At 37.2% G+C, this 22,854-nt stretch overlaps 4 protein-coding genes and 1 long non-coding RNA gene across 12 annotated transcripts; 3 read left to right on the forward strand and 2 right to left on the reverse strand.

Annotated features, from left to right (window-relative positions):
* The first annotated feature begins 14 nt into the window (after positions 1-14).
* On the forward strand, positions 15-4,547 carry LOC108007732 (beta-1,4-glucuronyltransferase 1). Of its 2 annotated transcripts, none has more exons than XM_065867814.2 (4): positions 15-146; positions 704-1,213; positions 1,921-2,695; positions 4,208-4,547. In XM_065867814.2, exons 2-4 carry the CDS (start codon positions 789-791, stop codon positions 4,406-4,408), a joined length of 1,401 nt encoding a protein of 466 aa, XP_065723886.2. In that variant the 5' UTR covers positions 15-146; positions 704-788; the 3' UTR covers positions 4,409-4,547. The 2 variants fall into 2 exon arrangements, with proteins under 2 accessions (XP_065723886.2, XP_065723885.2); XM_065867813.2 differs by lacking the exon at positions 15-146 and adding an exon at positions 403-586.
* A 153-nt stretch (positions 4,548-4,700) lies between these two features.
* On the forward strand, positions 4,701-5,235 carry LOC139353182 (uncharacterized). Its single transcript, XR_011604343.1, has 2 exons — positions 4,701-4,931; positions 5,000-5,235. It is a non-coding gene; the product is annotated as an uncharacterized lncRNA (long non-coding RNA).
* Positions 5,236-5,672: 437 nt separating this feature from the next.
* LOC108007756 (uncharacterized) lies at positions 5,673-7,086 on the reverse strand. The gene is given in 6 exon segments (XM_017071514.4): positions 5,673-6,109; positions 6,159-6,207; positions 6,209-6,316; positions 6,383-6,468; positions 6,769-6,901; positions 6,969-7,086. Coding segments are annotated over 6 exon segments (846 nt in total). The 5' UTR covers positions 7,044-7,086; the 3' UTR covers positions 5,673-5,714.
* Positions 7,087-7,148: 62 nt separating this feature from the next.
* Positions 7,149-8,527, forward strand: LOC108013325 (uncharacterized). The gene is made up of 5 exons (XM_017079126.4): positions 7,149-7,410; positions 7,467-7,605; positions 7,671-7,756; positions 7,823-7,976; positions 8,046-8,527. Exons 1-5 carry the CDS (start codon positions 7,336-7,338, stop codon positions 8,507-8,509), a joined length of 918 nt encoding a protein of 305 aa, XP_016934615.3. The 5' UTR covers positions 7,149-7,335; the 3' UTR covers positions 8,510-8,527.
* Positions 8,528-11,113: 2,586 nt separating this feature from the next.
* On the reverse strand, positions 11,114-20,815 carry LOC108009705 (cyclin-dependent kinase-like 1). 7 transcript variants are annotated; one of them, XM_017074281.4, is made up of 5 exons: positions 15,902-16,462; positions 15,789-15,826; positions 13,614-13,800; positions 12,234-13,106; positions 11,114-11,500 (listed from the first exon to the last, which is right to left on the reverse strand). In XM_017074281.4, exons 1-5 carry the CDS (start codon positions 15,917-15,919, stop codon positions 11,363-11,365), a joined length of 1,254 nt encoding a protein of 417 aa, XP_016929770.1. In that variant the 5' UTR covers positions 15,920-16,462; the 3' UTR covers positions 11,114-11,362. The 7 variants fall into 7 exon arrangements, with proteins under 7 accessions (XP_016929770.1, XP_036678592.1, XP_016929753.1 ...); XM_036822697.3 differs by lacking the exons at positions 15,789-15,826; positions 15,902-16,462 and adding an exon at positions 20,651-20,815; XM_017074264.4 differs by lacking the exons at positions 15,789-15,826; positions 15,902-16,462 and adding an exon at positions 18,412-18,571.
* Positions 20,816-22,854: the final 2,039 nt, after the last annotated feature.

Here is a 22,854-nt window from a genome sequence, read left to right on the forward strand (position 1 = left end):
TTTGCTTCTGTAGGTCCGATATTTTGGATTGGCACTTTAGTCTCTTTCAAATACTCGCCATCGACTGGAGGGTCACAGTGGGCATTGCGTTTGAATCGTGCTAGTAACAAATTTACAATCGTTTATGGTGCTTTGAGTATTCCTATGTAAATAATACCTACATTATTAATTAATATATGATTAATAAGTGAAAAGTTTTGATAACATTTGTAGTAAAAGTGAACAAAGTTTCGAAAGACTTATTCTCACTATATAACTATAAAAATTATATGTACTTACCAATCTTGAACAATCCACATAAAATCAAGTATCAGGTGGATTGTTAAGATTAATTTCATGTTAGTTGTGAGCAGCTGTGTGAACTGTGTGGATCTATAAATTTTGTATTTATTTTTACTGTAGGCATCTTTGGTTATCAACAAATATACATCAAGATATTTTACCAAGTGAAAGGAGGTCTTCAGTTCGGGCAAGCCCCATTATCAGAGCATTATAAACCATCGAGGGATCCCTTACCTCGGAAGCACTTTATGTGGGATCTTATCAGATGAGTACAACAATAATTAGGGATGATACAATGGACAAGGTAAATTAGGCCCCCTTACTAGCTTTTGGTTTCGTTAGTGAATCCATTTCAGTACGTTCAGAGCTTTAATGACGGATGTATAGTTCTTTTTTCTTTGGCTTTTTGTTTTGCTTGCAGTTTAATAACCGTTTGATAAAAAGGTGTGCTGATTACGGTGTCTGGTGAACAAAGGAATTCCCAAATCAAAGGTTATAAATTCAGAATGGCGGGCTTATTCTTTGGCAACCGAAAATTTATCCGACGGTGGCCAATCCTCATAATTCTCTGTGTAGCACTCCTGCTAATTTGGAGGAACTTGCATCAGGCTCAGAAGATTGCGGAAATCGATTGGCACAAATCGGTCGAATCATTGACTAACGACTCTTGTCAAAAAAGATTTCTGGAGAATGAAGAGCCAAGTAAGATTACCCTACGAAAGGATTCACCCCGCACCAGGGAACTGCGGGAATTGCTTAAGTGCCGGAACCGACAGCTCCGTTTCCAGAAACTCCAGCACGGGGAGTACTGGTTGCTCCAGAATCTAGTAATTGGCCGAAAGAGTCGGCTAGTTGGCTGCGCAGAGTCGGTGACGTACACCACAAACGGGGACTATACGTTCTTCGATAATCTTGAAACAGTAGCCACACGGTGAGTGCTCTCCAATAAAAGTTCGTTATCGCATACCAGATTCATATTTTATATACAGCTCAAGGAAAAATATTAACCCCGGAACTAAAAAAACGAATCATTAAGCCATATAGATCTTATTTTTCTTACTATACTAACAAATTATCAAAATTTTTTCAAAATATATTTATATGGTTATTTACCGCTCTGTAGCTAGGATTAATACTAGGTTCTTTAAAAGTTGTCTTTAAACTTTTTGCACTTGCTTTTTTAAAAAACTCAACAAATATTTATTTTTTTGACCACAGCTGTACATAAGTGAAGATTAGAAGAAACGGTCAACTTAAAATGTCAACTGATTACACCTTCGATTTCAACAAAAATGTCTATTTATAGAAAACAGTCATATGAATTCCCCAAAATCCGAATATTTCAGAAAATCAACTTTTTAAGAAAAGCACAAAAAAACGTATATAGTTGAATTAAAACTTATCTCTAAAAAATAATATTAAATATTTATTTTATTTACTTGTTTATACTTGTGGTTTATACTTGTTCAGATACCACCATATCGTGTGTTTCTGAGAAACAGTTTTGTTGTTATAAAACTTTTTAAGGAACTTGGTAATTACTTGACTTAATTATTATCATTATTATTTAAGTATAGAAAAACGAGGTCAAGCATTATCATTATCTAGCAATTTTTCTTTATTTTATACAATTTGCAGTTGGCGTGCTCCTGTGAGCTTCGCCATTCATACACCCGGATACGATCTGAACGCCACACTGGATGCGATTCGGTATGTACGAAACTGTTTGCCGGGAAGTGAGATCATCAGGGACTGGGTCACCTTCCACGTGTACTTCTCCAACCGGCACATGCCAGATTTTGTACCCTATGACGAGGCTGAGGCGTTATGCCAGCCCCCCATATGCTTGGCTAATGGAACCCTGGTTCCGCCGCCCTACACCCAAATCCCCCGCAACGAAAGCTACAAGGCGGTGGCCAACCTCACCTATCCCATAAATGTCGGCAGGAATATAGCCAGACTGGCGGCCAACACCCACTTCATCTTCGCCTGCGACATCGAACTTTATCCCAGTCTGGCTTTCGTAGATCAGTTCCTGAACATGGTGGCCAAGAATCACAGTGTCCTAGCCCTGGACCCCAAACAGCCGAGAAGGGTGTATCCTCTGCCAGTCTTCGAGATCGAGACTGGAGTCCCAATTCCTGCCAATAAGTCAGAGCTTTTAGCCCTCTATCGAAAGAAACAGGCACAAATATTCCATTTGAAGGTCTGCCCCACATGCCACATAATTCCAGGTCAGGAGGCTTGGTTCAATCAAAGTTCTAGTGAAAAAGATCATGAGCTGCATTTGTTCAGCAAGACTCTGCGGAAAAACAAATTTAAAGCTTGGGAGCCTTTCTACGTAAGCGATAACACTGAACCACTGTTCGATGAGAGGGTTACCTGGGAGGGACAGTCCAACAAGCGCATACAGGTGGGTAAATGTCCTGAAGATGGAGTCCTTTTAAGGGATACACAGAGAGGAAAAACCAAGAACATTGTGATTGAATTGATCACATTCGTTCTTAAAAACCGTGTAAGCACAAATGTTCTTATTTTGATCCGAATGTTCTTGATTCTAGAACGAAATGGTAGGAACTAAAAAAGTTAAATGAGATGATTTCGTTCTATTTTCAAGTTGATTTTGGTTTTAATTTAAGAACATATTTGGATCAATATAATAACATTTTGATATTGATTTTATTTGAATTTGGGATCAAAAGAAGAACATTTTAGACTTGTAAAAGGAAAAAATGAGCTCAAATCGTTCTTGAAATAAGCTAAATACTAGATTGAATACCCTTCCCAAAAAAACGCTAAAATAATAATATTTGGCTTGTAATAGTTTTTTACTTTTATTGAATTGTAATATATATGGGATATGTATATAATATGTGATTAATTACAGGCTTAAATCTCTTATAACATTAAGGTATATATACAAGCTTATAAATATTTAAATCTAAGGTAATGTTTTTTATTATTTAATAAGTATTTGTGTAAGGGTGCACTAGAGAAAGAAATTATATTTTTAATAAGAATAGGTGAGTCTTCATTTTCATTTAATATTTCATACGCTCTATAATGGCTATCAAAAATTGTAGTTTCTGATTGCTGGCAAATTATAAATACATTTTCATTAACCAGAACTAAATCTACAACTTTATAAAATTCACAACATGTGTACATACCATACATACATACATACGTACGTTTATTTTAGCACAAAAAATGAGAGTAAAAGAGCTGATGAACTTAGGAATTTATACTAACCTTCAAGGAATTTCCTTGCGGACTCCATTTTAATATCCTCCAGGAACTTTGACAACTGCTCGTCACTTTCACTTTCCATTACTTTAACTTTAAACTTTTGCAAACCAATCGAAACGCTGATGAAATGTGCCAGCCGAATGGTTCAGAAGAAGAAGAGCAAAGTAGAAGGGTCTAACGCGTGCTTGCTGTTAACCGAAAGATACTAACGCGTTATAAAAAATCCGCAACACACCAGTTCAAGTCGAAATGCAACTCACTTTTCGTTCTATTTTTTGTCCCTCCCGTTCTTACTTTAAGAACATATTGAGATTATTGGGTTTCTGAGAAGAAATTGAAATTGATTTAAGAACCACGTGATAAATGTATAACATTTCGTTCTTGATTTGAGAACAATTTTGGTTTAACCAAATTTTAAGTACAAATTCAACTTGATTCAATCACAAAGAGAACATTTTGAGCTCAAAAAATGCCGTTCTCATTTTAAGAACATTTTCAACTCAGATCAGAACGTCAGAATTCTCTCTGTGTAGAAATAGGAACTATCTACAAATTATACTTGTAAAAAATTTAATGTAAAATGTGACAAATTGTAATAGACCGTTTAAACGACCTTAAGCTAAGTTTAATAACAGTACAGCTCATAATACTTACAGATACCATCGCTCTATTTCAGAATTTTGCCATGTGCCTGTTGGGGTACGAATACCACGTCTTAGATCCGGCATTTTTGGTGCACAGTCCCGGCATAAAGGAATTCAGCAAGAAGGATTCGTCTCGTCTTCAATACGCAAAGGAAATGACAAAATTCATCAAGACCACAATCGAACCCGAATATCGAGTGTTGTTTGGACAGAACAAGGCCTGCAGGACGTGACATTGGGGGCCACTTAGCTTATAAATTAATTATATTCGACCTCTTAATGGTTGATATTTGGTTACTTTATTATATAGTTATAAAATGTTGATGATGTTGGGTGTCCTTTAGTTCTTAGATCCTACATTTTAACAAATTTTATTTTATTAATGATATTGTACACTCAAAAAAAAAATCACCATAAATATTAGAAAATCGCCCGTGATTTCAAAACGCCATTGAATTAAGAAATATTTTCTTGATTATAGAAAATATGCCTACAATCTAAGGAATTCGCCATAATTTTTTTTTTTTTTGTAATGAAGAAGAGGAAGAATCCCATTTTTTTCTTCAATTAATGGCGAATTTTTCTTGATTTTTTTTCTTGAAATAATGGTAAATTCTTACTTAAATTTAGGAAAGAAATACCCATATTTTAAGAGAAAGTGACTTTTTTTTATACATTTTGATGGTGGTCTAGCTGGTAAAGACGTCCGGTCAATAAACAATCGAACAAAAGTACCTGGTTCGAGCCCACGCCACGGCAAGTGTACCCTTTGTTTATTTATTTTTCTTTTTTTTTTTAATTTATGTAATTTTTATTCTTATTAGTTTCACTTTTCTATTTACCAAATTGTTTAAACGGTTGTTAAAAAGGTTTAGATTAGAATAAACGTTATTTGTATGCGTAAAGCTGGACCAAAAGCACCTTAGCCCTCTTTAGTCATTGTATGACAAGAAGCACGCGTGGCCGAATGGTTAAGACGTCTGGCTATGGTGTGAGCAGTTGCGGGTTCGAGTTCACGCCGGGGTTGTCTGAGGTAAGGATTTTTCCATTTGTTATATTTATTTATATGTTTATAAAAAGTATTTATATAAATTAAATCTTTAATAAATTCAGGTAAATATAAAAATTTTCAGACTGTAGTATTCCCATGTATTAATTGCCATTAAAATTAGAAACGGTTTTATCCATTTAAAATTCAACATTGGTATACAAAACCAACCAAATTCCTCAAATGTAAGGTGTAAAATGTAAAATGATGTAGTCTTACATCATAAATATTTTTTTTCTTATTTTAATAAATTTTTCCTTAATTTTAAGGTTTTTTACCATACATTTAAGAAAAATTTGTCATTATTTCCAGAAATGGCAAACCATAAATTCAAGAAAATTATTTATTTAAAATAAAGGTGAGTCGCCGTTGGATGAAAATCATAGGCGATTTTCTTGATTTAAAGGCGAATTTCTTGATTTAAGGGCGATTTTTTTTTTGGGTGTATGTAAATTTAAACCATCAGCAACTAGTACAAATTAAGAGATGCCCTAAGCTTTTCTCGATCCCAACTGTTTTTTCTTTGTCCAATAGTCTTCATTAATGGCATTTCGTAGCAAGACGTTTGATAAAAGTTCCTGTCGTTGGAAAAAATCCGAAGAGACATCGTGAGGTTGTTTTTGTGGAATGCGACTATCAGTTTTTTGGTCCTGCCACCATTTCTTCTGCGGCACGTCCCACAATTTTTGTCCTACTTTGGGCATAACATAAATAATTATGGGTTGCTGTGAGATCGGATAACTTGTTGATGTTTGTTTGTGATCTATTCCGTCAGTTACTGGATTTAGGGGGTCGGTGCCATAAAGTCGTTGGTATCGTTCACTCCTCACCAGAAACATAATTTGCACAAATGCAATTAATGTCAACGCATCGTACGCCACGAGCACTAAAAAACCATGTTTAGAAAATTGTGTTTTAAAAATCTATTTTCTTACTTGCATAGAATGTCAGACCAAGAGTAAGCAGGATTAAAGTGGGAAGGGGAAGGAACGATTTGTCTGGCAATCCGTAGTGATATAATTGATATGACTACTACTTGAACTGTGAAAATAGACTCGAAGACGGCCAAAGGTATAACGTGGTACTTCTTCAGCTGAATTAAAACAAATAAAAAGGTTGAGATACCCCGCTTATAGTTGAAAAACTGATATTAGCTTACCTTGTATGCTCCAAATGCTGCCAAAATACAAGTTATAATATGACAAAAGCTGTAAAGTTGGAAAAACGTCATTAGCTCTTTGGGATCTGTAATATAGTAAATAAAGTTTATATAAGAACATGCTAATATGTGCAATAGCTAAAATGTTTTTTCTCCATGGTTAAGATAAATCATGAGTCTATAAATGTAGTCATAACTTTAGAACCATTATTTAATTAATTCTTTTAATTTAGAATAAATAATAAATGCTTCTTATTTCTTTGATAGGTTTAAATTTTTGTTATTCTTACTTAGCTACTTTAGAAACTTTTTGATAGCTAAAGGATTTTAATTATTTGTTTTATAGTTTTATTTCGGAAGAGAACTTTTTAATGAATTCAACTCACATTTTTCCACCCAATCAGCTGATTCTCTTATAATATTGCTAGTCTTGTAGTGAGTTTCCAATATGTTAATCACAAACAAGAGGAAAGTGGTTCCATCGGAGAATATCAGCCACATAAAGACAGTACTTTTTAGCTAATCACGCGTGAAAATGAGTATTTAGTTTAAAAACAAGCGATTTGAACAAGCGTCTGAAACTTACGGCGGCAAAAACGCAAATGCACAAAACACCAAGACGCACGGAGGCACAAAAGAAGTAGCTCTCCATGAGAACCATGTTGTCGCAGGACGAACTGGGCCAACAGTTCCAGCTAACGTGGACATTTTGTAGCTTGCTCTTTGGGATCTGGCCAACGAATGATAGATGTTGTCCATTCAAACCTGAATTCAATGCTTTTGACTATGGACTCCATTACCGCGTGGTATTCAGATTGGCATCTTGAACATGGTTTTGTCATTTGCTTGCCGGTAATTACTCTGATTTTTGTTGGTAGCTGACTCACCGCATTCCCTAAGTTCAGTTCAGTTCTGATTTATGAACCGCCATTACCGGTAATACCAAATTCAATATGTTATTTATGGAATCTTATATGTGTTATTGCTCGGTGCGACTTGGAGTCATTATCGTAGCTTTTCTGGCTATTGTAAGTGACTATAAATGTTCTTCTTTTCAAATAGTATTAAGTCTTTATCCTTCCAGGTTCGAGCCTTTGCTCAGAGCATAACTATTTTCTTGATTGGTGTAAAGTTTTTTAATCCATTAATCGATTTGTTCGAACACGATGCGGAATACAGGGACAAGAGCTGGGTTAGAAAATCCATCGGTTGGAGTCAAAACTGTGAGTGTCCTTTCTTGATTTATTCAAAATAAGTTAAAATGTAATATATTATTATAAATGTATAGCCCCGGAAAGCTTATGCGCGGTTTTTCAGGTAATTGCCTATGCTCATATAGGTGCGGCCATCTTAAGTATTTATGGTGCTTTGAGGGTATGTCTAATGGATCCTTTTAAATTTGTATTTTGTATAACTAATATATTTTTTTAAAACTATTAGTTACGAAAGTGGTTTGTGATTCCCTTGGCAGTTTTCGAGTTTTTTTACTTTATAAATTTTACGTTTCTTCACATTGTTTTGATGATCATGCTGAAGAAACAAATTAACTTGGGCTATCTTATAATTCTCACCCTTGCAGGCTGTTTTTATATACGTAAGTGATACTTTGAACTCCCTGAAATGAGGAACAAATAATATAATTCGATTATTTTTCTATCCCTAGTTTTTGTGGGCTACAATTCCTGTACCTGCGTGGCCATGTTCCAGATCATCAGCCTGGTGAAGAGTGCCCGCTATCGCGAGATATATGGGGATGATCCCTTCCATCCGCTGGCTATGAGAACTAGTCATCCGAGGGAGTCCGAGAAGCCCGCCCAGGTGCTTCGGATGCATGACATGCACGACACAAACATCGACGAGCAAAAGCGACTGAGCAGGATGGGATTGTGGCCACACCGTCATCCGCCGGTGGTGTCCGTCCTGCCCAGACAGCCGGAGTATCCCCAGCCCCAGTTGAAGTGGTGGCAGCAGCAGGCCCTAAACACATCCGAGGATCACCTGCACGATCAGTTCGTCCACCGGAACTGGCAGCCCAAGGAGCTCCTCAATGGAGTGGGCGGTGATGTGCAGCGCAAAAGTGACCTGAATCGACGATACGCCGAAAATCAAATGCACCGATGGTACTGATTACTGTGGATTTTAAATTAAATTGATAATAAGGCTCTTCTTTATTACCATTAATATTTTATTAAAAAGTATATTAAACCCAATTCGGCGAGATAACTGATAACGAATTTTATTCCTTTAGGAAATGATTGAGGGTATGAACATTATGTCCGGAAATATTGTGTAACATGTGTGATCTAATAATTACACATTGACCTCGTCATCACTTTTTAAAGATACATTCCAAACTGTGAGAAGAAGGATATCTGAATTCAAGGAAAAGGTCCTGGTTTCAGACCGACTTCGTTCTAGAAATATTGTCTTCATATATGCAGAGTGTCAAATAATTCTTTTTGGGGGAAATCACCCAAAAAGATTTCTGTGAAACCCCCGATAAAGAAATTTGTCTTTTTAAATATGGTAATCACATTTTAAAGACCTTAGTAATGGATAAAAGGATATTTGTTTTCAAAAACAGAGGTATTGCTTTAAGTTCGATTTCGTTTTAAAAATGTGGCCTTCTTACATAAAAGCATTTTTGGGTTCTAGATTTTTTTGTCTAGAATTCGATCTAAAAATATTCATAAATATTTAAAATGCTTTGAGCAATACCGATTTATTACGATTTCAAAACTCTGTAACCCCAATGGCGGCAAACACTATGAACATAAAAGGCCTTATCTACTTATTCAATAAGTCTTCGATTCCTCTTTTCTGCACTTAACCGAGCCAAGCAATCCCGAGATCCTTGCTCAACAATATCCTTAGCTCCCCACCAGGACCAGAGTTTCAATCTCCCCTGGTTCGGTGCCTGAGCTTTTGGTGGACACTTTGCATAAACGGCACTACAGATTATGCAACTGTCTGCGAGACACTTTGCATATCCTCGACCAGGAAGCGGGATGCTTCAATGGCCGGTTCGACTTACAAATGCTTTTCCCATTCTACACTCTGCATTCCCAACAAAGTGCACAGCGACCGGAAAAGCGAAAGAGACGGCAAGTGAGCTGCAGAAAAGGATGGGGATAATACTTGGCGGCCCTTTGTGTTGGTTGAACGACAAAAATCAAATGCTTAACAATTGGTGACGCCGGCAATGGACCATGAGTTGCAGTGGATAAGGCAGGGAGTTCGGGACTGGAATTCAACAATACTGTGCCACTTTTTATTTGGCTTTGTCTACGTTACAACGAATATCTGCCAACAGACATCCCGGCCACATGGACATGACTTGTTCTCAGGAGATTTCTGCGTTATGTGCTGACAGTTTTGTTGACTGCCGACCATTTGCTGCTGCCTCTAATGCTACTGGGATTGCAGCTGCTGCTGCTGCAGCTGGCTCAACTTTTTAATAATTTAATTAAAAGTTTTGGGAAAAAATTGCGTTGCCAAGTCAATCAGCACTGATCCTGTTAGTTTGTTTGAAAACAAAGCATGCATGCAAAAGTATTAAGTACGCTCAATTAACGAACTATTTTGAATTATTAGAAAACAACTTAAACTTTGATTAGGTTTTGCGAGTAAAATGATAACACTAAAATTTTGATGTTTTTAAAATCATTTATAAAGCAGACCATAAGTGAGCAATTTTAAATTTTGACAGGAAAGTACAATAGATTAAAAAAATTTCAAGGCCCTGGTAATTTGTAATTTTTGGCACCCTCTTTAAAATGATTTTGAGACTTTCCACTTTTTTATCTATTTGTATTTACTTGCTTGGCTACTCCTTATAAACCCTACATTTATGTAAGCTTCACTAATCCTTTTGCTACCTTCTCCAAGGTAAACGTTTCCCTGACAGTCCCCAAAGGACATCAACGAAGTCTCTAGTAAGCGGCTAGGATACACGTAAGACGATACGTGTCGCTGATTATCTGCCGTGTGCTTAGTACTGGATTAAGTTGCCAAAAAAACGTGGTAAAAATGCCAAGAGACTGTACTTTGTCGACAACAAAATACTTCAGGTACGGATTTTTGTAAACACTTTTAAGATAAATTGATACACTTAACAAAACACTTTCTTACTTGGAAAAAGTTTATACTTATAAATATTTATACTTATACCTGTAAGTTAAAACAGATTTTTAACCTGAGGGTTTTGGCTTGGCCCCACCTCTACTTATTTGAAAACATAACGTTGCTATGTCATAGATGGTTTAAGATATAATCCTTTTTTAAACTAAAAATCCAAAATAAAAATATATTTTGATTGAATTTTATGGGCATGGTTTATAATTTAAGCTACCAGTTCCAAAAATATTTATTTTTCAAAATTAAATACTTTTGCTAAAATTGTACAAAAACAGTTCAAATAAAAATTGTAAAATATCACCACTCCTATAGAAATCATAGAAAATCTAGATGGCGTAGGCGCAAGTCCAAATCCGCTCCTGGCTGGGTAAATGTAAAGTGTTATCCTGGGCAGGCTCAACAAGTAGGTGGAAATCGTTGAGAGTTCGAGGAGGAATGTAGCAGTTTGAGTAGCAGACATGCTGCAAGGATTTTTAATTCAATGTGCGTGTATGTGCAATGCTGAAAAGGATTTGACCCAGGACTCAACTGGAAAGTGAATTAAAGATTAACTTGGAGTGATTTGCGAATCTCATGGAATAACTAAATTGAAAATTTATGGAATAAAACATTATGTAGCATATTTTATTTGATGACAGTTGAAAATTGCACTTTGGACTTAGTTACTAATTCAGTTTGGTTCGGTAGCATGAATACCAAAGTATTTACTGACTTTACACCCAGTGATTTATTGATGGATTACTTTTACACATTTATTCCCAGCAGTAAATAATATAGGTTTTGGGCAAATTTTTGCTCAAAATGGTTTGCAATGCAAGGACATTTCTTAATTACAGATGCTGTTCAAATTGTGGGCAGATGATGCTCGGTGCGATGAAGGAGATTTCCGTTCTTATTCAGGGGCTGCAGCTTCACGTAATCCTGATGCGGGTGGTGATGATGCTGCGTGCTGGGCAGCAGCGGTAATGATGTGTTTGAAGTCTGGAAATAAAAGAGAGTTTTTGATGATTTACAGTATATTTATTGTAAAGTTAAAATACAAATATATTTAAAACTCGATTTTAACAAAGTTATCTAAAAATTTCTATGCCGCGAATTCTTTAGCAAAGGAGAACTAACCAATTAAATTCGGTATCAAATAAAATATTATACACCGCGAATTCTTCAGAAGGAGAACAACATAAGTAATTGTTGCTTATATATATTTTAAATACTGAACGAAAAAATACTTCATGCATCTCGATCTTCTTGGTCGACCAAAGATCTCTATGTTAATTTGGCGTCTTCTAGACTTCTATCTGATTATTATATCGTATTAAATAAAATTTCCAAACTATATACTATTAAAAATTCGATATTTACAAAATGATCTAAAAATACTGGTATACTCGTATAATACTAAATACTAGTAAGCCGCGAATTCTTCAGTGCAGGAGGACTTAATGATTATTGGTTATATATTTCAAATACTGAATAAAAAATCTATCAGTTATCGCTATGGAAACATTGATGCATGACATACATGTTATTGCGATTTTTGATGAGTTTTTAGTTAGTACTTGAAATATATAACCAAAGATCATTTAATCCTCCTGTCCTGAAGAATCCGCAGTTTACCCAAGGATCATGTTATCCTTCTGGTCTGAAGAATTCGCGGCTTTCTAGTATTTAGTATTAGTAGTTTACTGTAAATCATATAAGTCTTATTTCGCACCTTTGATTTATCCCGGGCCGCCGCGATGGCCGCCGCCTGGGCGGGACCCGTCTGGAGCTGCTGGGCCGCTGTGGCCAGCATGAACTGCTGGGAGGCGAGCTGCTGCTGGCGGAGATTGGCCGCCTCCATGCTGCTGACGTGCTCCAGCTCCCGCTGCTTGGCGATGTAGTCGTCGAAGTAGGAGTGCTTTGTGAGCTTCTCGCAGGACCAGCGCTTGGCCGGGTCCTTGTCCAGGCACTTTTTGAGAAAGTCGATGGTCAATGGGTTCTGCTGCGACTTGGCTGGCATCTTGTCCTCCAGCGGCTCCAGCGTGGGCGGCACCGGCAGCGTGATGCCTTTGAAGTACTCATTCTGTCCGAAGATCTGGATGTGACGTGGCAACAGATCGCCAAGGGTCTTGCGGATCAGGTAAAGCTGGTCCACGTCACTTCGTCCGGGCCAAAGAGCTTCACCTCGCACCAGCTCCGCGAAGAGGCAACCGATGGCCCAAACATCCACGGGTGTGCCATACTGGGTATCGCCCACCAGGAGCTCTGGCGCCCTATACCACCTGGTGGCCACGTAGTCCGTGTAGTTCTCCCCGGGACTGAGCATCCTGGCGAAGCCGAAGTCGCACAGCTTCACCTGCCCCTGGGCCGTCAGCAGGATGTTCTCCGGCTTGATGTCCCGGTGCAGACAGCCCTGTTTGTGGCAGTAGGCCACGCCCAGCAGGGTCTGGTAGCAGATCTGTTTGGTCAGGTGCTCCGGGCAGCCCTGCGGATGGCGCTCCAGCTCGTGGAGCACGGTCAGTTCGCAGAACTCGAAGACCAGGTGAAGGCGTCGCTTCCGTCGGAACACTTCCAGCAGGGAGACCAGGTTCGGATGCTTGAGGTTCTGCAAGGTGGAAACTTCAATCAGTATCAGTTTTTCCCTCGGAAGACAGTTACCTGACATTTTGGAGATGCCTTTTTAAAGATAAACTCTAACATTTTCATTTAAGCCAATGTCAGAAAATAAGATTTAAATAGTAGACATGTTTTTATTTAAAATAAAACTTTTTATTCGAGTCATTCCATTTTAAAAAGAATAATGGTAATGGTTTTATTCAATATTTTATATTAATTTTTTTGTAAGTGTATCTACAAGTTAATAAAAAATTTGAAAGAATTTTTTTTAAAGAAACAACCAAGTAATCTAACCTTTTTTAAAATTGCAAAATCATAATTTTTTTTTACAGAGAAAGTAAGCTTTTTAACAAGTTTTAAAAAAACGGTTTTACGTTTGAAACTAAAGAAACGTTTTTAAAATGTTATGACAATAGTACATGTCAAAGGTTAAAAATTCGCTTACTCTATCTGATACCCAAGTTTTGCCAGGGATCTTCGAACATTCCACACTTACCTTCAGCAGCCTAATTTCTCTCAGTGCAATTTTTCGTATGGCTGGATCGTCCTCGGACTCCACAAACCTCTTCACCGCAACCAAAGCGCCCGTTTCCCGATCCCGGCATTTGTAGACCACTCCGTAGGATCCCTCGCCCAGCCGACTGAGCTTCTCGTAGCGATCCATTTTGCTGCTACCTTGTGGTCTGCAAGGAAGTTTATAAAGAAGAGTTAGTCCGGAACTCCCGTTTTTATAGCGGCTAACATTTAGTTTGAGTTACGAGTGGAGTTTACCTTAAGCTCAAACATTGACCACGTTTGATGTTTGCACGTCGCATTGCTTTGCATTGAGCACATAAAATGTTTAGAAATTTTTCTGTTTGATAGCTCAGACACGAACACATGTGGGATCTCAGGGACTGACTTGCATTCGAGTGTATACGAGTATGGAGTGATTTTCGTTCTGGTATTTCAATACCTGTTTTATGATTTTTAGGTGTATGTATATTTACAAGTTTTCAGTTTGAACAAGTTTTATTCATATGATGTCCAGAACATTATGAAGGTTTGGTTACACGAATTCGGTATGATTTGGTTAGTTGATTTCGATGGAATGAAACAAAAAACAAATGAGAAAACGTTTAGAATGAGTACATTTATTTTGAACGTAAAAATAAGCGTCAAATTTGGGAAAAATATTTGGTAAAATAATGTAAGTGCTTACGGATACCACCAAACCTTAGATTGGAGTCAAAGCCAATCTAGATAATTAGTTGTGCAAAGTTATCAAAGATGTTCAATATGGCTATTAAAGTACTAATGATTTTTTTGATAATGATTTCACTCAGGAGTTTGCAACGCAGTGAAGGTGACGTTTCCGACCCCATAAAGTATATACGTATATTCTTGATCGGCATCACTAGCCGAGTCGATCTATCAATGTCTGTCTGTCCGGCCGTCTGATTGTCCGTCCATCTGTCCGTCCGTTTTTCTGTCCGTTTCTACACAAACTAGATTTTCAGTTTTAAAGCTATCGGGATGAAAACTTCCTAAAAGTCTTTCTACTATTACAGGTAGTATATAAGTCGGAAAGAGCCGGATCGGACAACTATATCCTATAGCTCCCATAGGAGCGACAAAATTTTTTTTTTTATAATTTAAGAAAATTATAATTATGGTGATTTTTGACATAACACCTTCTATTCTTGAGAATATAATTCTTTAAATATTTTACAATTTCGAACAAAATTAAAAAAGCGGACGACTTTATCGTATAATTACCAAAAGAACGATCGGATAGTTAATGTCAAAATAATACAAAGACTATTATATTTTGTTTTCGGTAATCATAAACGATAGTAAATTGAAATGGAACATTATCTTAAAATCTCTGTAATTAGTTTTGAGTTTTCTAAAAATCGGAAAGCTCTGTACATACAATGCTTCCACTAAAACGACCTTCAAGGGTATACAAACTTCTGCTTGCCTAAGTTAGCTTCCTTTCTTGTATTAAGTTTGAACTAATTTGTCTGTGGAGTAAAATAAATCGATATCTATTGCCATTAGATAGAGAACCCTAATAATTACCTTTCAGCTCATAAGCACGACAGCTAAATCGATTTTTTGGTACCAAGTGCATATTATGCTATCAAGGTTCGGGTAGACCGATTTCAAATGATGACTTGAAAAAAAACATATCGTTCTTAAAAAGTACATCTTTTTTAATCTTTTCGGCTAAAACATACAATGATAATTTTTTGTTTTTTTCAACAAACCTCGAGATTTTTAAAAAAATTCTTTTTCAAAATGTCCTTCTTTAATATATTTCATACATTTTGTGAATAGTAAAGTAAATCAACAAGGTGATTGTTCATTTCCTAGTAGATACGGAACGAAAGCTAATTAACTTTCTAACAGGAGCACGAAAACTTAATCGATTTTTTCCCCATGGGCTTGGAAAAGTGCTGTTTCTTTGAAATTGGCATTACTGGTCGAGGCTCCATTAGTTGACAGTTCAATGCCAACAACAAAGCCGGGGTAACTGAACTCTGTTCGAGGCCTTTCTGCATCTTTTCTAACATGTGTGCAGGTAATAAACATAACATGCAATTAAATATTTGTGTGGTGGTGGCAGGTGGCACAAAGAAATAAAGGCAACACAGGACACCGAAAAGGTAGCAAGCAGATGACTTACCTAGGCACCCATCTGGCTAAAATCTGACGTATTTGCCACTAAATTTATGTATTGAATTGCAGATGAATTGGATTTATTTTTGGAAAAGATTTGGTTAACTCTACGATACACACCATGCGCCAAATTTTCATCTATGCCCCGTCGATCAATAATTATTTGAATGGATAGACCGCTAGAACGGACGTATGTTTTGACTGACAACCAACCACTGAATAGGGGAATGCTCCCTGGTTCTCAGGACTCAGTTCCGAGGACCCGGGTCGATTCCACCCCACTGGCCAATGTCATAGCAATGCGACCAAAGTTAACAAAGCAAAAAACCACAACAAAACCAAATCCATGCGCAGTTGCCCCAAAGTTTTTCAAGAAGTTTCTCCCCTTTTGTTGTTTTTTTCCCAGCGACGACCGGAAGACATTCAAGGTGTGCTTCTTTGGCTTTCTTCGCCGCTTTCCCCACACTTTTTGGGGTTACCTGGCGGAGTTCTTGGGAACTGGGTTCTTTGACATAGATTGTTGGAGGATTCTTTATGGCTTAACTGGTGCAGCAGTGCAATTTGGTGGTCGTTATTGCCTTTGGGGTGGATTTCATTTGGGGTCCTTATCACATATTATTGTTTGGATCACGGTGCAATTATAACATGATTAGGGGTAGCTTTCCCTGGTTGCGTTACGTTAACATTTCTGGGTAGCTAATTGGTTTGCCAAGGGTCTCTTATTATTAATCTGTTTGTTCAAACTTTTAAAATGCATTTCCACGTATTTATTTTAAGATATACCACTAAGGCAATTAAAAGCCTTTAATGGTGTTGAGTCATTTATAATATTTGTAAACTATTTGTCACTGTTTTAGTTTTTGATTTACACACTATTTGTTAATTATCCTACCTTCGCAATGAAAACAATTTTGAAATCTCAAACATTTTCATTGTGTCATCGAATTTTCTCCAGTACACTGTATTTCTATATTTAGTTTTCGTTACGGGCTTCCGTGTTTACTTCAGTTGGGCCAACAAAAAGTCGCGAAGGCTATTGACAGAACGACACGATGTGCAGACGTTAAGAGCCGGCAAACGACTGAGGTGCCTTTGGTTAGAACCGTGTTTGGAGAGAACCGGAGTTTGTGGGCGCTCGATTGCATCGACGGACATTGCACATACGCCATGTTGGCCGTTGGCGACTTTGATTGCTGTGTTTTTGTTTGTTTGGGTCTTGCGTGTTTCATTAAATATGCATTAAAATGCAGGGAATAACACGAAGGTGAGCGTCAGAAATAAATTAGATACAATTACCAAGCATATGTAATATGTTAGGTATAAATGAGGGGATATGTTTAGTCAGGATCCCTCGTTTTTTATGCCTTGTTGTAAGTCGATTTCCCTGATGTTTCACCTTTTCGAACGATGGGTGCCCCCCACTGACTTCTTCGATTCAATTTGCATAATTACAGAAAACTCGTGACGACCCCATTCCGGTTTTACCACCTGGCTGGTTGCCTATTTATACATTTGACAGCTTTTGTTTTCCGCGAAAGCACTTTAACTTTCCCCACTTTGATTTTACCTTTGTTCTTGTGGCTTTTGATTGTATTTTTTTTTATTAATTGTTCTATGTAGTTGTTTGCACTCCATAGTAATGTATTCTTCATGTCGTTGGCATGATGTTTGCATTTGATGTTGGGGTCAACGATTTCCAGCTGAAGTTTATTCTATAATCGGGACTATTGTGTGTTTGCCTTTCTGATTTTGACCCCAGGTTTTGGTGTGGGAAGGATTATTATTTTATGTAAAAGTTTTATGGAATGATGGATATTACCGGAAAATGAGAAACACATATTTGTAGGAATAGATTAACAATTGAGGATATAAATTTATTGGCGAGTTATGGCCATTGAGTGGTCAATTATGTTACAATTTATTTTTAATGTTTAAAATTTGATACCTTGGATTTTATTTAAAGTTGATTGCTTTTTAAAACCATTTAGATAATATTTTATTGTTGTTCAAAATTGAATTTCGGTAAACGCCCTTAGAAAAATCAAGAAATGGATAACAAGCTGTTATGAATAACTTTAAGATATTTTTAAACAGAACTTCCATTATAGTATTCTTTGTGAATATGAAAATTTTCTAGGTAGTATACAGTATTTCCAAAGTATGTGTATTAGCAAAAATAGAAATAATTTGGCAAGCAAGGAAAAGTTGTTTTGCAAAACCCCAACATTGCCTTGCGAAGTCCGTGAACCTTTTGGCCATAAAAATACACCGTGGTTGGTGGCATGGGTTGTGTTGACGTGGCCTTTTGGGAAAACAAGCGTAAAATGCAATAAATAACAAGCCATTAATGCCAAATGCTCACACACGCACCGAGCGACCGAAACTTTGTGCGATGTCTGTGCAAAAAGCGTTGCATACTTACGGGCGAATAAAAAGGGGGTCGAAGGGCGGAAGAGCCATATGCGTGTGAAATTAAAGGCCAAGGCCGTTGCAACACCAGCCGACTCAAATGTCATTGGGAAAAAGTTGCTCCTCTCCACTGGTTTTTGCTGTTTGCACACTATTTCACTTTCATTCCGCAAAAAGTTGGCAAAGCTAATTAGGCCCACGAACCGAGCTAATCGACCCACCTGTACTCCCTGGCCTCAACTAAATCCGGCTCATTGCACACCTGGATCTTCTGAATGAGGCGGTAGAGGAACGAGTTCTGAAAGGATTGCGGCAAGTAGTACGAGTAGCTGTGAAACATTGCACGTAGCCAAAGGTTCGCACGGTTGCAGGGTCCCAGGATGACTAAGGTTCACTTCGACGGTCTCTCGTCTATTTATTTTATCGATACATGATTTCGAATGCAACGGACATCATGAATACTTTATGCATGGAGTGACATTCTCGTTCTCAGACAGGTGCAAAAAAGAAACGGCTCTGTTTTTTGACGTGTCTCGTGTCGGCAATGCTTTTTCACTTTGCTTAAGATTTTTTTTTTGGATTCAAAAGCATGTGGCTGGGGAAAGCCAAAGGAACATGCAAATGAGCCAGGCGCATTATGCGAGAAGTGAGAGTTGCAAAGGCAGGCAGACGAGAATCTAGGGGCTTGCCAAACCAGAATTTGCCACATGCCACAGTGAGGCACACGAAATCAGTGCTTCAAGCCGGGCAAAAGGAAACGACTCGAAGGGGATTCAAATATGTTAGGTGAGAAGGGCTCATTCGAGCTGGGAATTCACTGTGGGAATGAGAGCGACTGTCAATTGCCAGCAAAAGCGAATACCCAGCTGACGAACTTAAATCGTGAATCGAAAACAAGTCTGCCTAGATCGAGGAATGTTATTTTCACGATGTTTGTGTTACCTGCACTAGAAAATTTCCCTTATTTAATGTAATTTTGGTTGAAATTACTGAAAACAAGAAGGAACGCCATAGACCAGTGCCTCGATCATCAGATACTCTTTATTCTACACTCATTTCAATATAGTTACACGCCACAAGGTGCAGATGGCGCCACTACTGACGCCAGCGCCATCTACATGTATATTAAATGGCATTCCACTGACCATATGAAGCCTTTTGTATTAATTATGTCGCTTTAGAACTTGTATCTTCAATATCTCAATATCTCTATTACTTGTAAACAAACTAGTTTTGCGTAGACATTTCTAAAATATGCATCTAAAATAATATATATCTATTATAGTTTTTTAGATCTTTAAGATCATACGTCTGGTGAACATGGCCAGATCGATTCGCCCTATGATCGTGATCAATAATAAAAGTGATCTTCCGTAAGTTCATACGTCTGGTGGATATAACTTAATAGGGTTGGCTGATGATCATGATCAATAATAAAAGTTTGCTTCCGTAACTCGAACTTTTCTAACTCGTAGTCTCTATAAGTCTAACTAGATATATTGGCAATTGAGTGTATACATTTTCACAAAATGTATTCTATAACTAACATTTTTCACTATTTTTCATATTTTTTGTGGCTAATTGTAGATTAAGTTAAGGATGTTTGACAGTAAATCTGTATTAAAGTGTTCATCAAAATATTTAATCATTTTTTCGACTATGGTACATATTTATTTGACTTAAATCATTGTTTTTTTCCAGTCTGGTAAACATTTATTTTCTTTCATTCCCTTTTCATCGCACCGAATAAAATTAGTTCGTCAAATATATGTATTCCATCAGAACAATGATTCCCTTATTTTTATCTATTATTCGGTATTCTCTTTTCGCTTCCCTTGGAGCAGAAGCGCAAATGGCGTTGACATGTGCCGAAAAAGGAGGAAAAGCATTAAAAACCGCTATATCATCCGCTGCCATAAGTATGCAATATTCCTTTCGAGTTGCTTGTGTGGCCTGTCAGAAATTGGATGGTAAGCGTGGATGTTGCAAGCGAGGAGTTGGGGTTATGGGGGCTAAGTCCAAACATCGAACGCATTTCAATGCAATTTGATGTCTCTGTACTTGATTTCACTTCTGCTTCCTTTTGTTCATTTCGGTTCTTTTTCTGAGCACACATATTCGTTTTGATTGAATTTCAATTTGATTGGAGTTTTTGTCTTCGTTCGGTCCTGTGGCTTGTTGGTAAGTTTTTGTGTAAGTTGAGTAGCTCTAAACTGTCACTTTTGGTCGTTCAAAGGAGATATCTAAATGTTGGCTTGTGAACGAAATATCCAGAGCGTATACAAACGATTTCGAGTCGGAATTCACCATAAGGTTATCCGCAAGGCTTAAGGTCAAGTCAAAACAACATCAGGGCCAAAGTTTTATCTGCGCGCCAATCTTCAAGTTCAAGTTTAGACCAAAACAACGAAGGACAGTCTTTACCATTCAATGCAATGCAATGTGCCGAACATGACTTACCTTCTGGGCAGAAGTGGAAGATGGTTACCAAACAGCCAGAGACGTTTCTCCCCGAACCATTTGTCCATAGACAAGCATTCAATAATTGTTCAGGAAATTGATTTTAAGACGCGGTATTACTCGTACTTGTTGGCTTTTGCAAGTGATTTCCGCATCCTAAACGATTTAAAACTGACTTTATTTTCACACGCGAGATGCGAGACTGTTTACCGCGTCCGTTGGCTGAGAATTATTAACAAACTTTGTTTATAAGCGTAGCCCGCACGGTAAACGTAGCCGGAATTTTTATGTGCGCCGGCATTGAAAACGCCGAAGACAATGGGATGGAGTTTCCAGGGGGTAAGGCTTGTTGGGGTGTTCTTGACGGTTGACATTGGCAACGCTTTAGGGGAAGAACCATCCGGCGTGGTAGGGGAGGGGGGCTGGAATCAGGGTTGCTTTCCCTGTATATTTGTGTTATTAACTGTGTTGTTATAGCTCAAGCCGTTGTTTATGTTTTGCGTTGTCAATCTGTTGTCATTAAAAACAAACAACAAAATTGAACAAAGTTTACGCTTTGATTTCCAATAGAGCTTATAAAGTTATTTCCGAGCGGACTTGGTAAGATAAAATGAAATAAGCTAACATGGCCATTACGAAAAGGTATCTAATGGAACCTTATCTATTTCCTGTCAATATTTATGTTCAATTAAGGTTTTAGTTGATCATAGATATTTATTTGTTGTCCGCTTTATTGCATGACGAGAAGGTGACCTTGCACTAGATTATAGTCGCTTAATCATCATGGGAATAAATCAGTTAAATTATATACAAGAACTAATAGAGAAATGTTATTTTTATGGTATAATGGTATTTTATTATTAGTGATACTAATATCATTAAGGAAATGGCATTTAATACAAGACTACCGAAAGAATTGCCTATAAAGGTGTTTATAAGTATGCAACGAATTTTTTTTCTATAGCATAACTTTAGGCTACTTTAATAAGTCATTGAAAGACCGTAGTGATATTTAAAATTGATCTAATGGATTGTTCTTTTGTAAGAACCAATATAAATTGTTTATTAAAATAAGTGCCGGTATTGGCGTGAAGACAAAGCTTCCTGAAAACTTACTAGAGGTAACAACTCTACAGAACCTAAAAAGCTTTCTTCTAGCCATTTTTAGGGCTGGCAACGCCTCGAGCATTTTCCGGTTGTCAAAGTAACGGTTATAGTAAAATTGTGAAACTCCACCGCCAACCAATACACAAGCATCAAGGAGACACACTCACACACTAACCAAAACCAAAAGCCGGTCAGCACATGCAAAAACCCTAACGCGCACAGGTGTATAACGATGCATTTTGCACACGTGTGCTTACACATACATCTATTTTTTCTGCGTTGAATGCGCTTTGCATTTTAAGCTTTTCCTTTTCTTTTACGGTTGCTATTTTATTTTCATTTTTGTGAGGGGATTTGATGTTGTTTTTTGTGATTTTATTGTTTTTTTCACCGGCAACGCAAAACAAAAACACAAAAGAATGGCCGAAATGAGATAACCTTTAAAAGCTGCTCGTATGCTAAAACTAAATAACGGCATTAGAGCCAAATGGCAACCAGGACATAGAGGTAGACCAACTGCAAGTCCTTATGCGTGTGTATGTGTGTGTGCGGATAGTAATGCCAGTTGTTTGGAGTACGGCAACAGAAGCCATTCCTCTCAAGTCCTTTTACTTCTCTCCGGATTTTATTCTCACCATTACTCGAAGAGTAAAGGGTATGTTGTATTCGTGGGAAATAAAGTAACAGATAGAAGGAAGCAATTCCGACCTTATAAAGTTGATGTATTCTTGATCAGGATCAGAAGTCATCAAAACTTGGTTAAATATGATCGTTAGTTAATAAGCTAGGCTAGGCATGATCAATAACTTCACAGCCTGTACATAAAAATATATAGTTAAAAATGTAAAGTAGATACAAATATAACTGGCAAAGAGAGAAAAGAGTTCTTTCCCAATTTGTAATATTCTCAGGAACCCTCGAACCAAAAAAAGTGGTATGGATTTAAAGATTTTCAACTTAAAGAATAAAACTGTTTACATTACTTAACACTTAAAGTTTTATAAAATTCCAAATTTTCGACTTTAAAAACCCTTTTATTACATAAGTGGACAAATCATCTGATCATTTTATGACATTTTACCAGTGTTTCTTATTTT

The sequence above is a fragment of the Drosophila suzukii genome, chromosome 2L (assembly GCF_043229965.1).
Source record: "Drosophila suzukii chromosome 2L, CBGP_Dsuzu_IsoJpt1.0, whole genome shotgun sequence".
Lineage (NCBI taxonomy): Eukaryota > Metazoa > Arthropoda > Insecta > Diptera > Drosophilidae > Drosophila > Drosophila suzukii.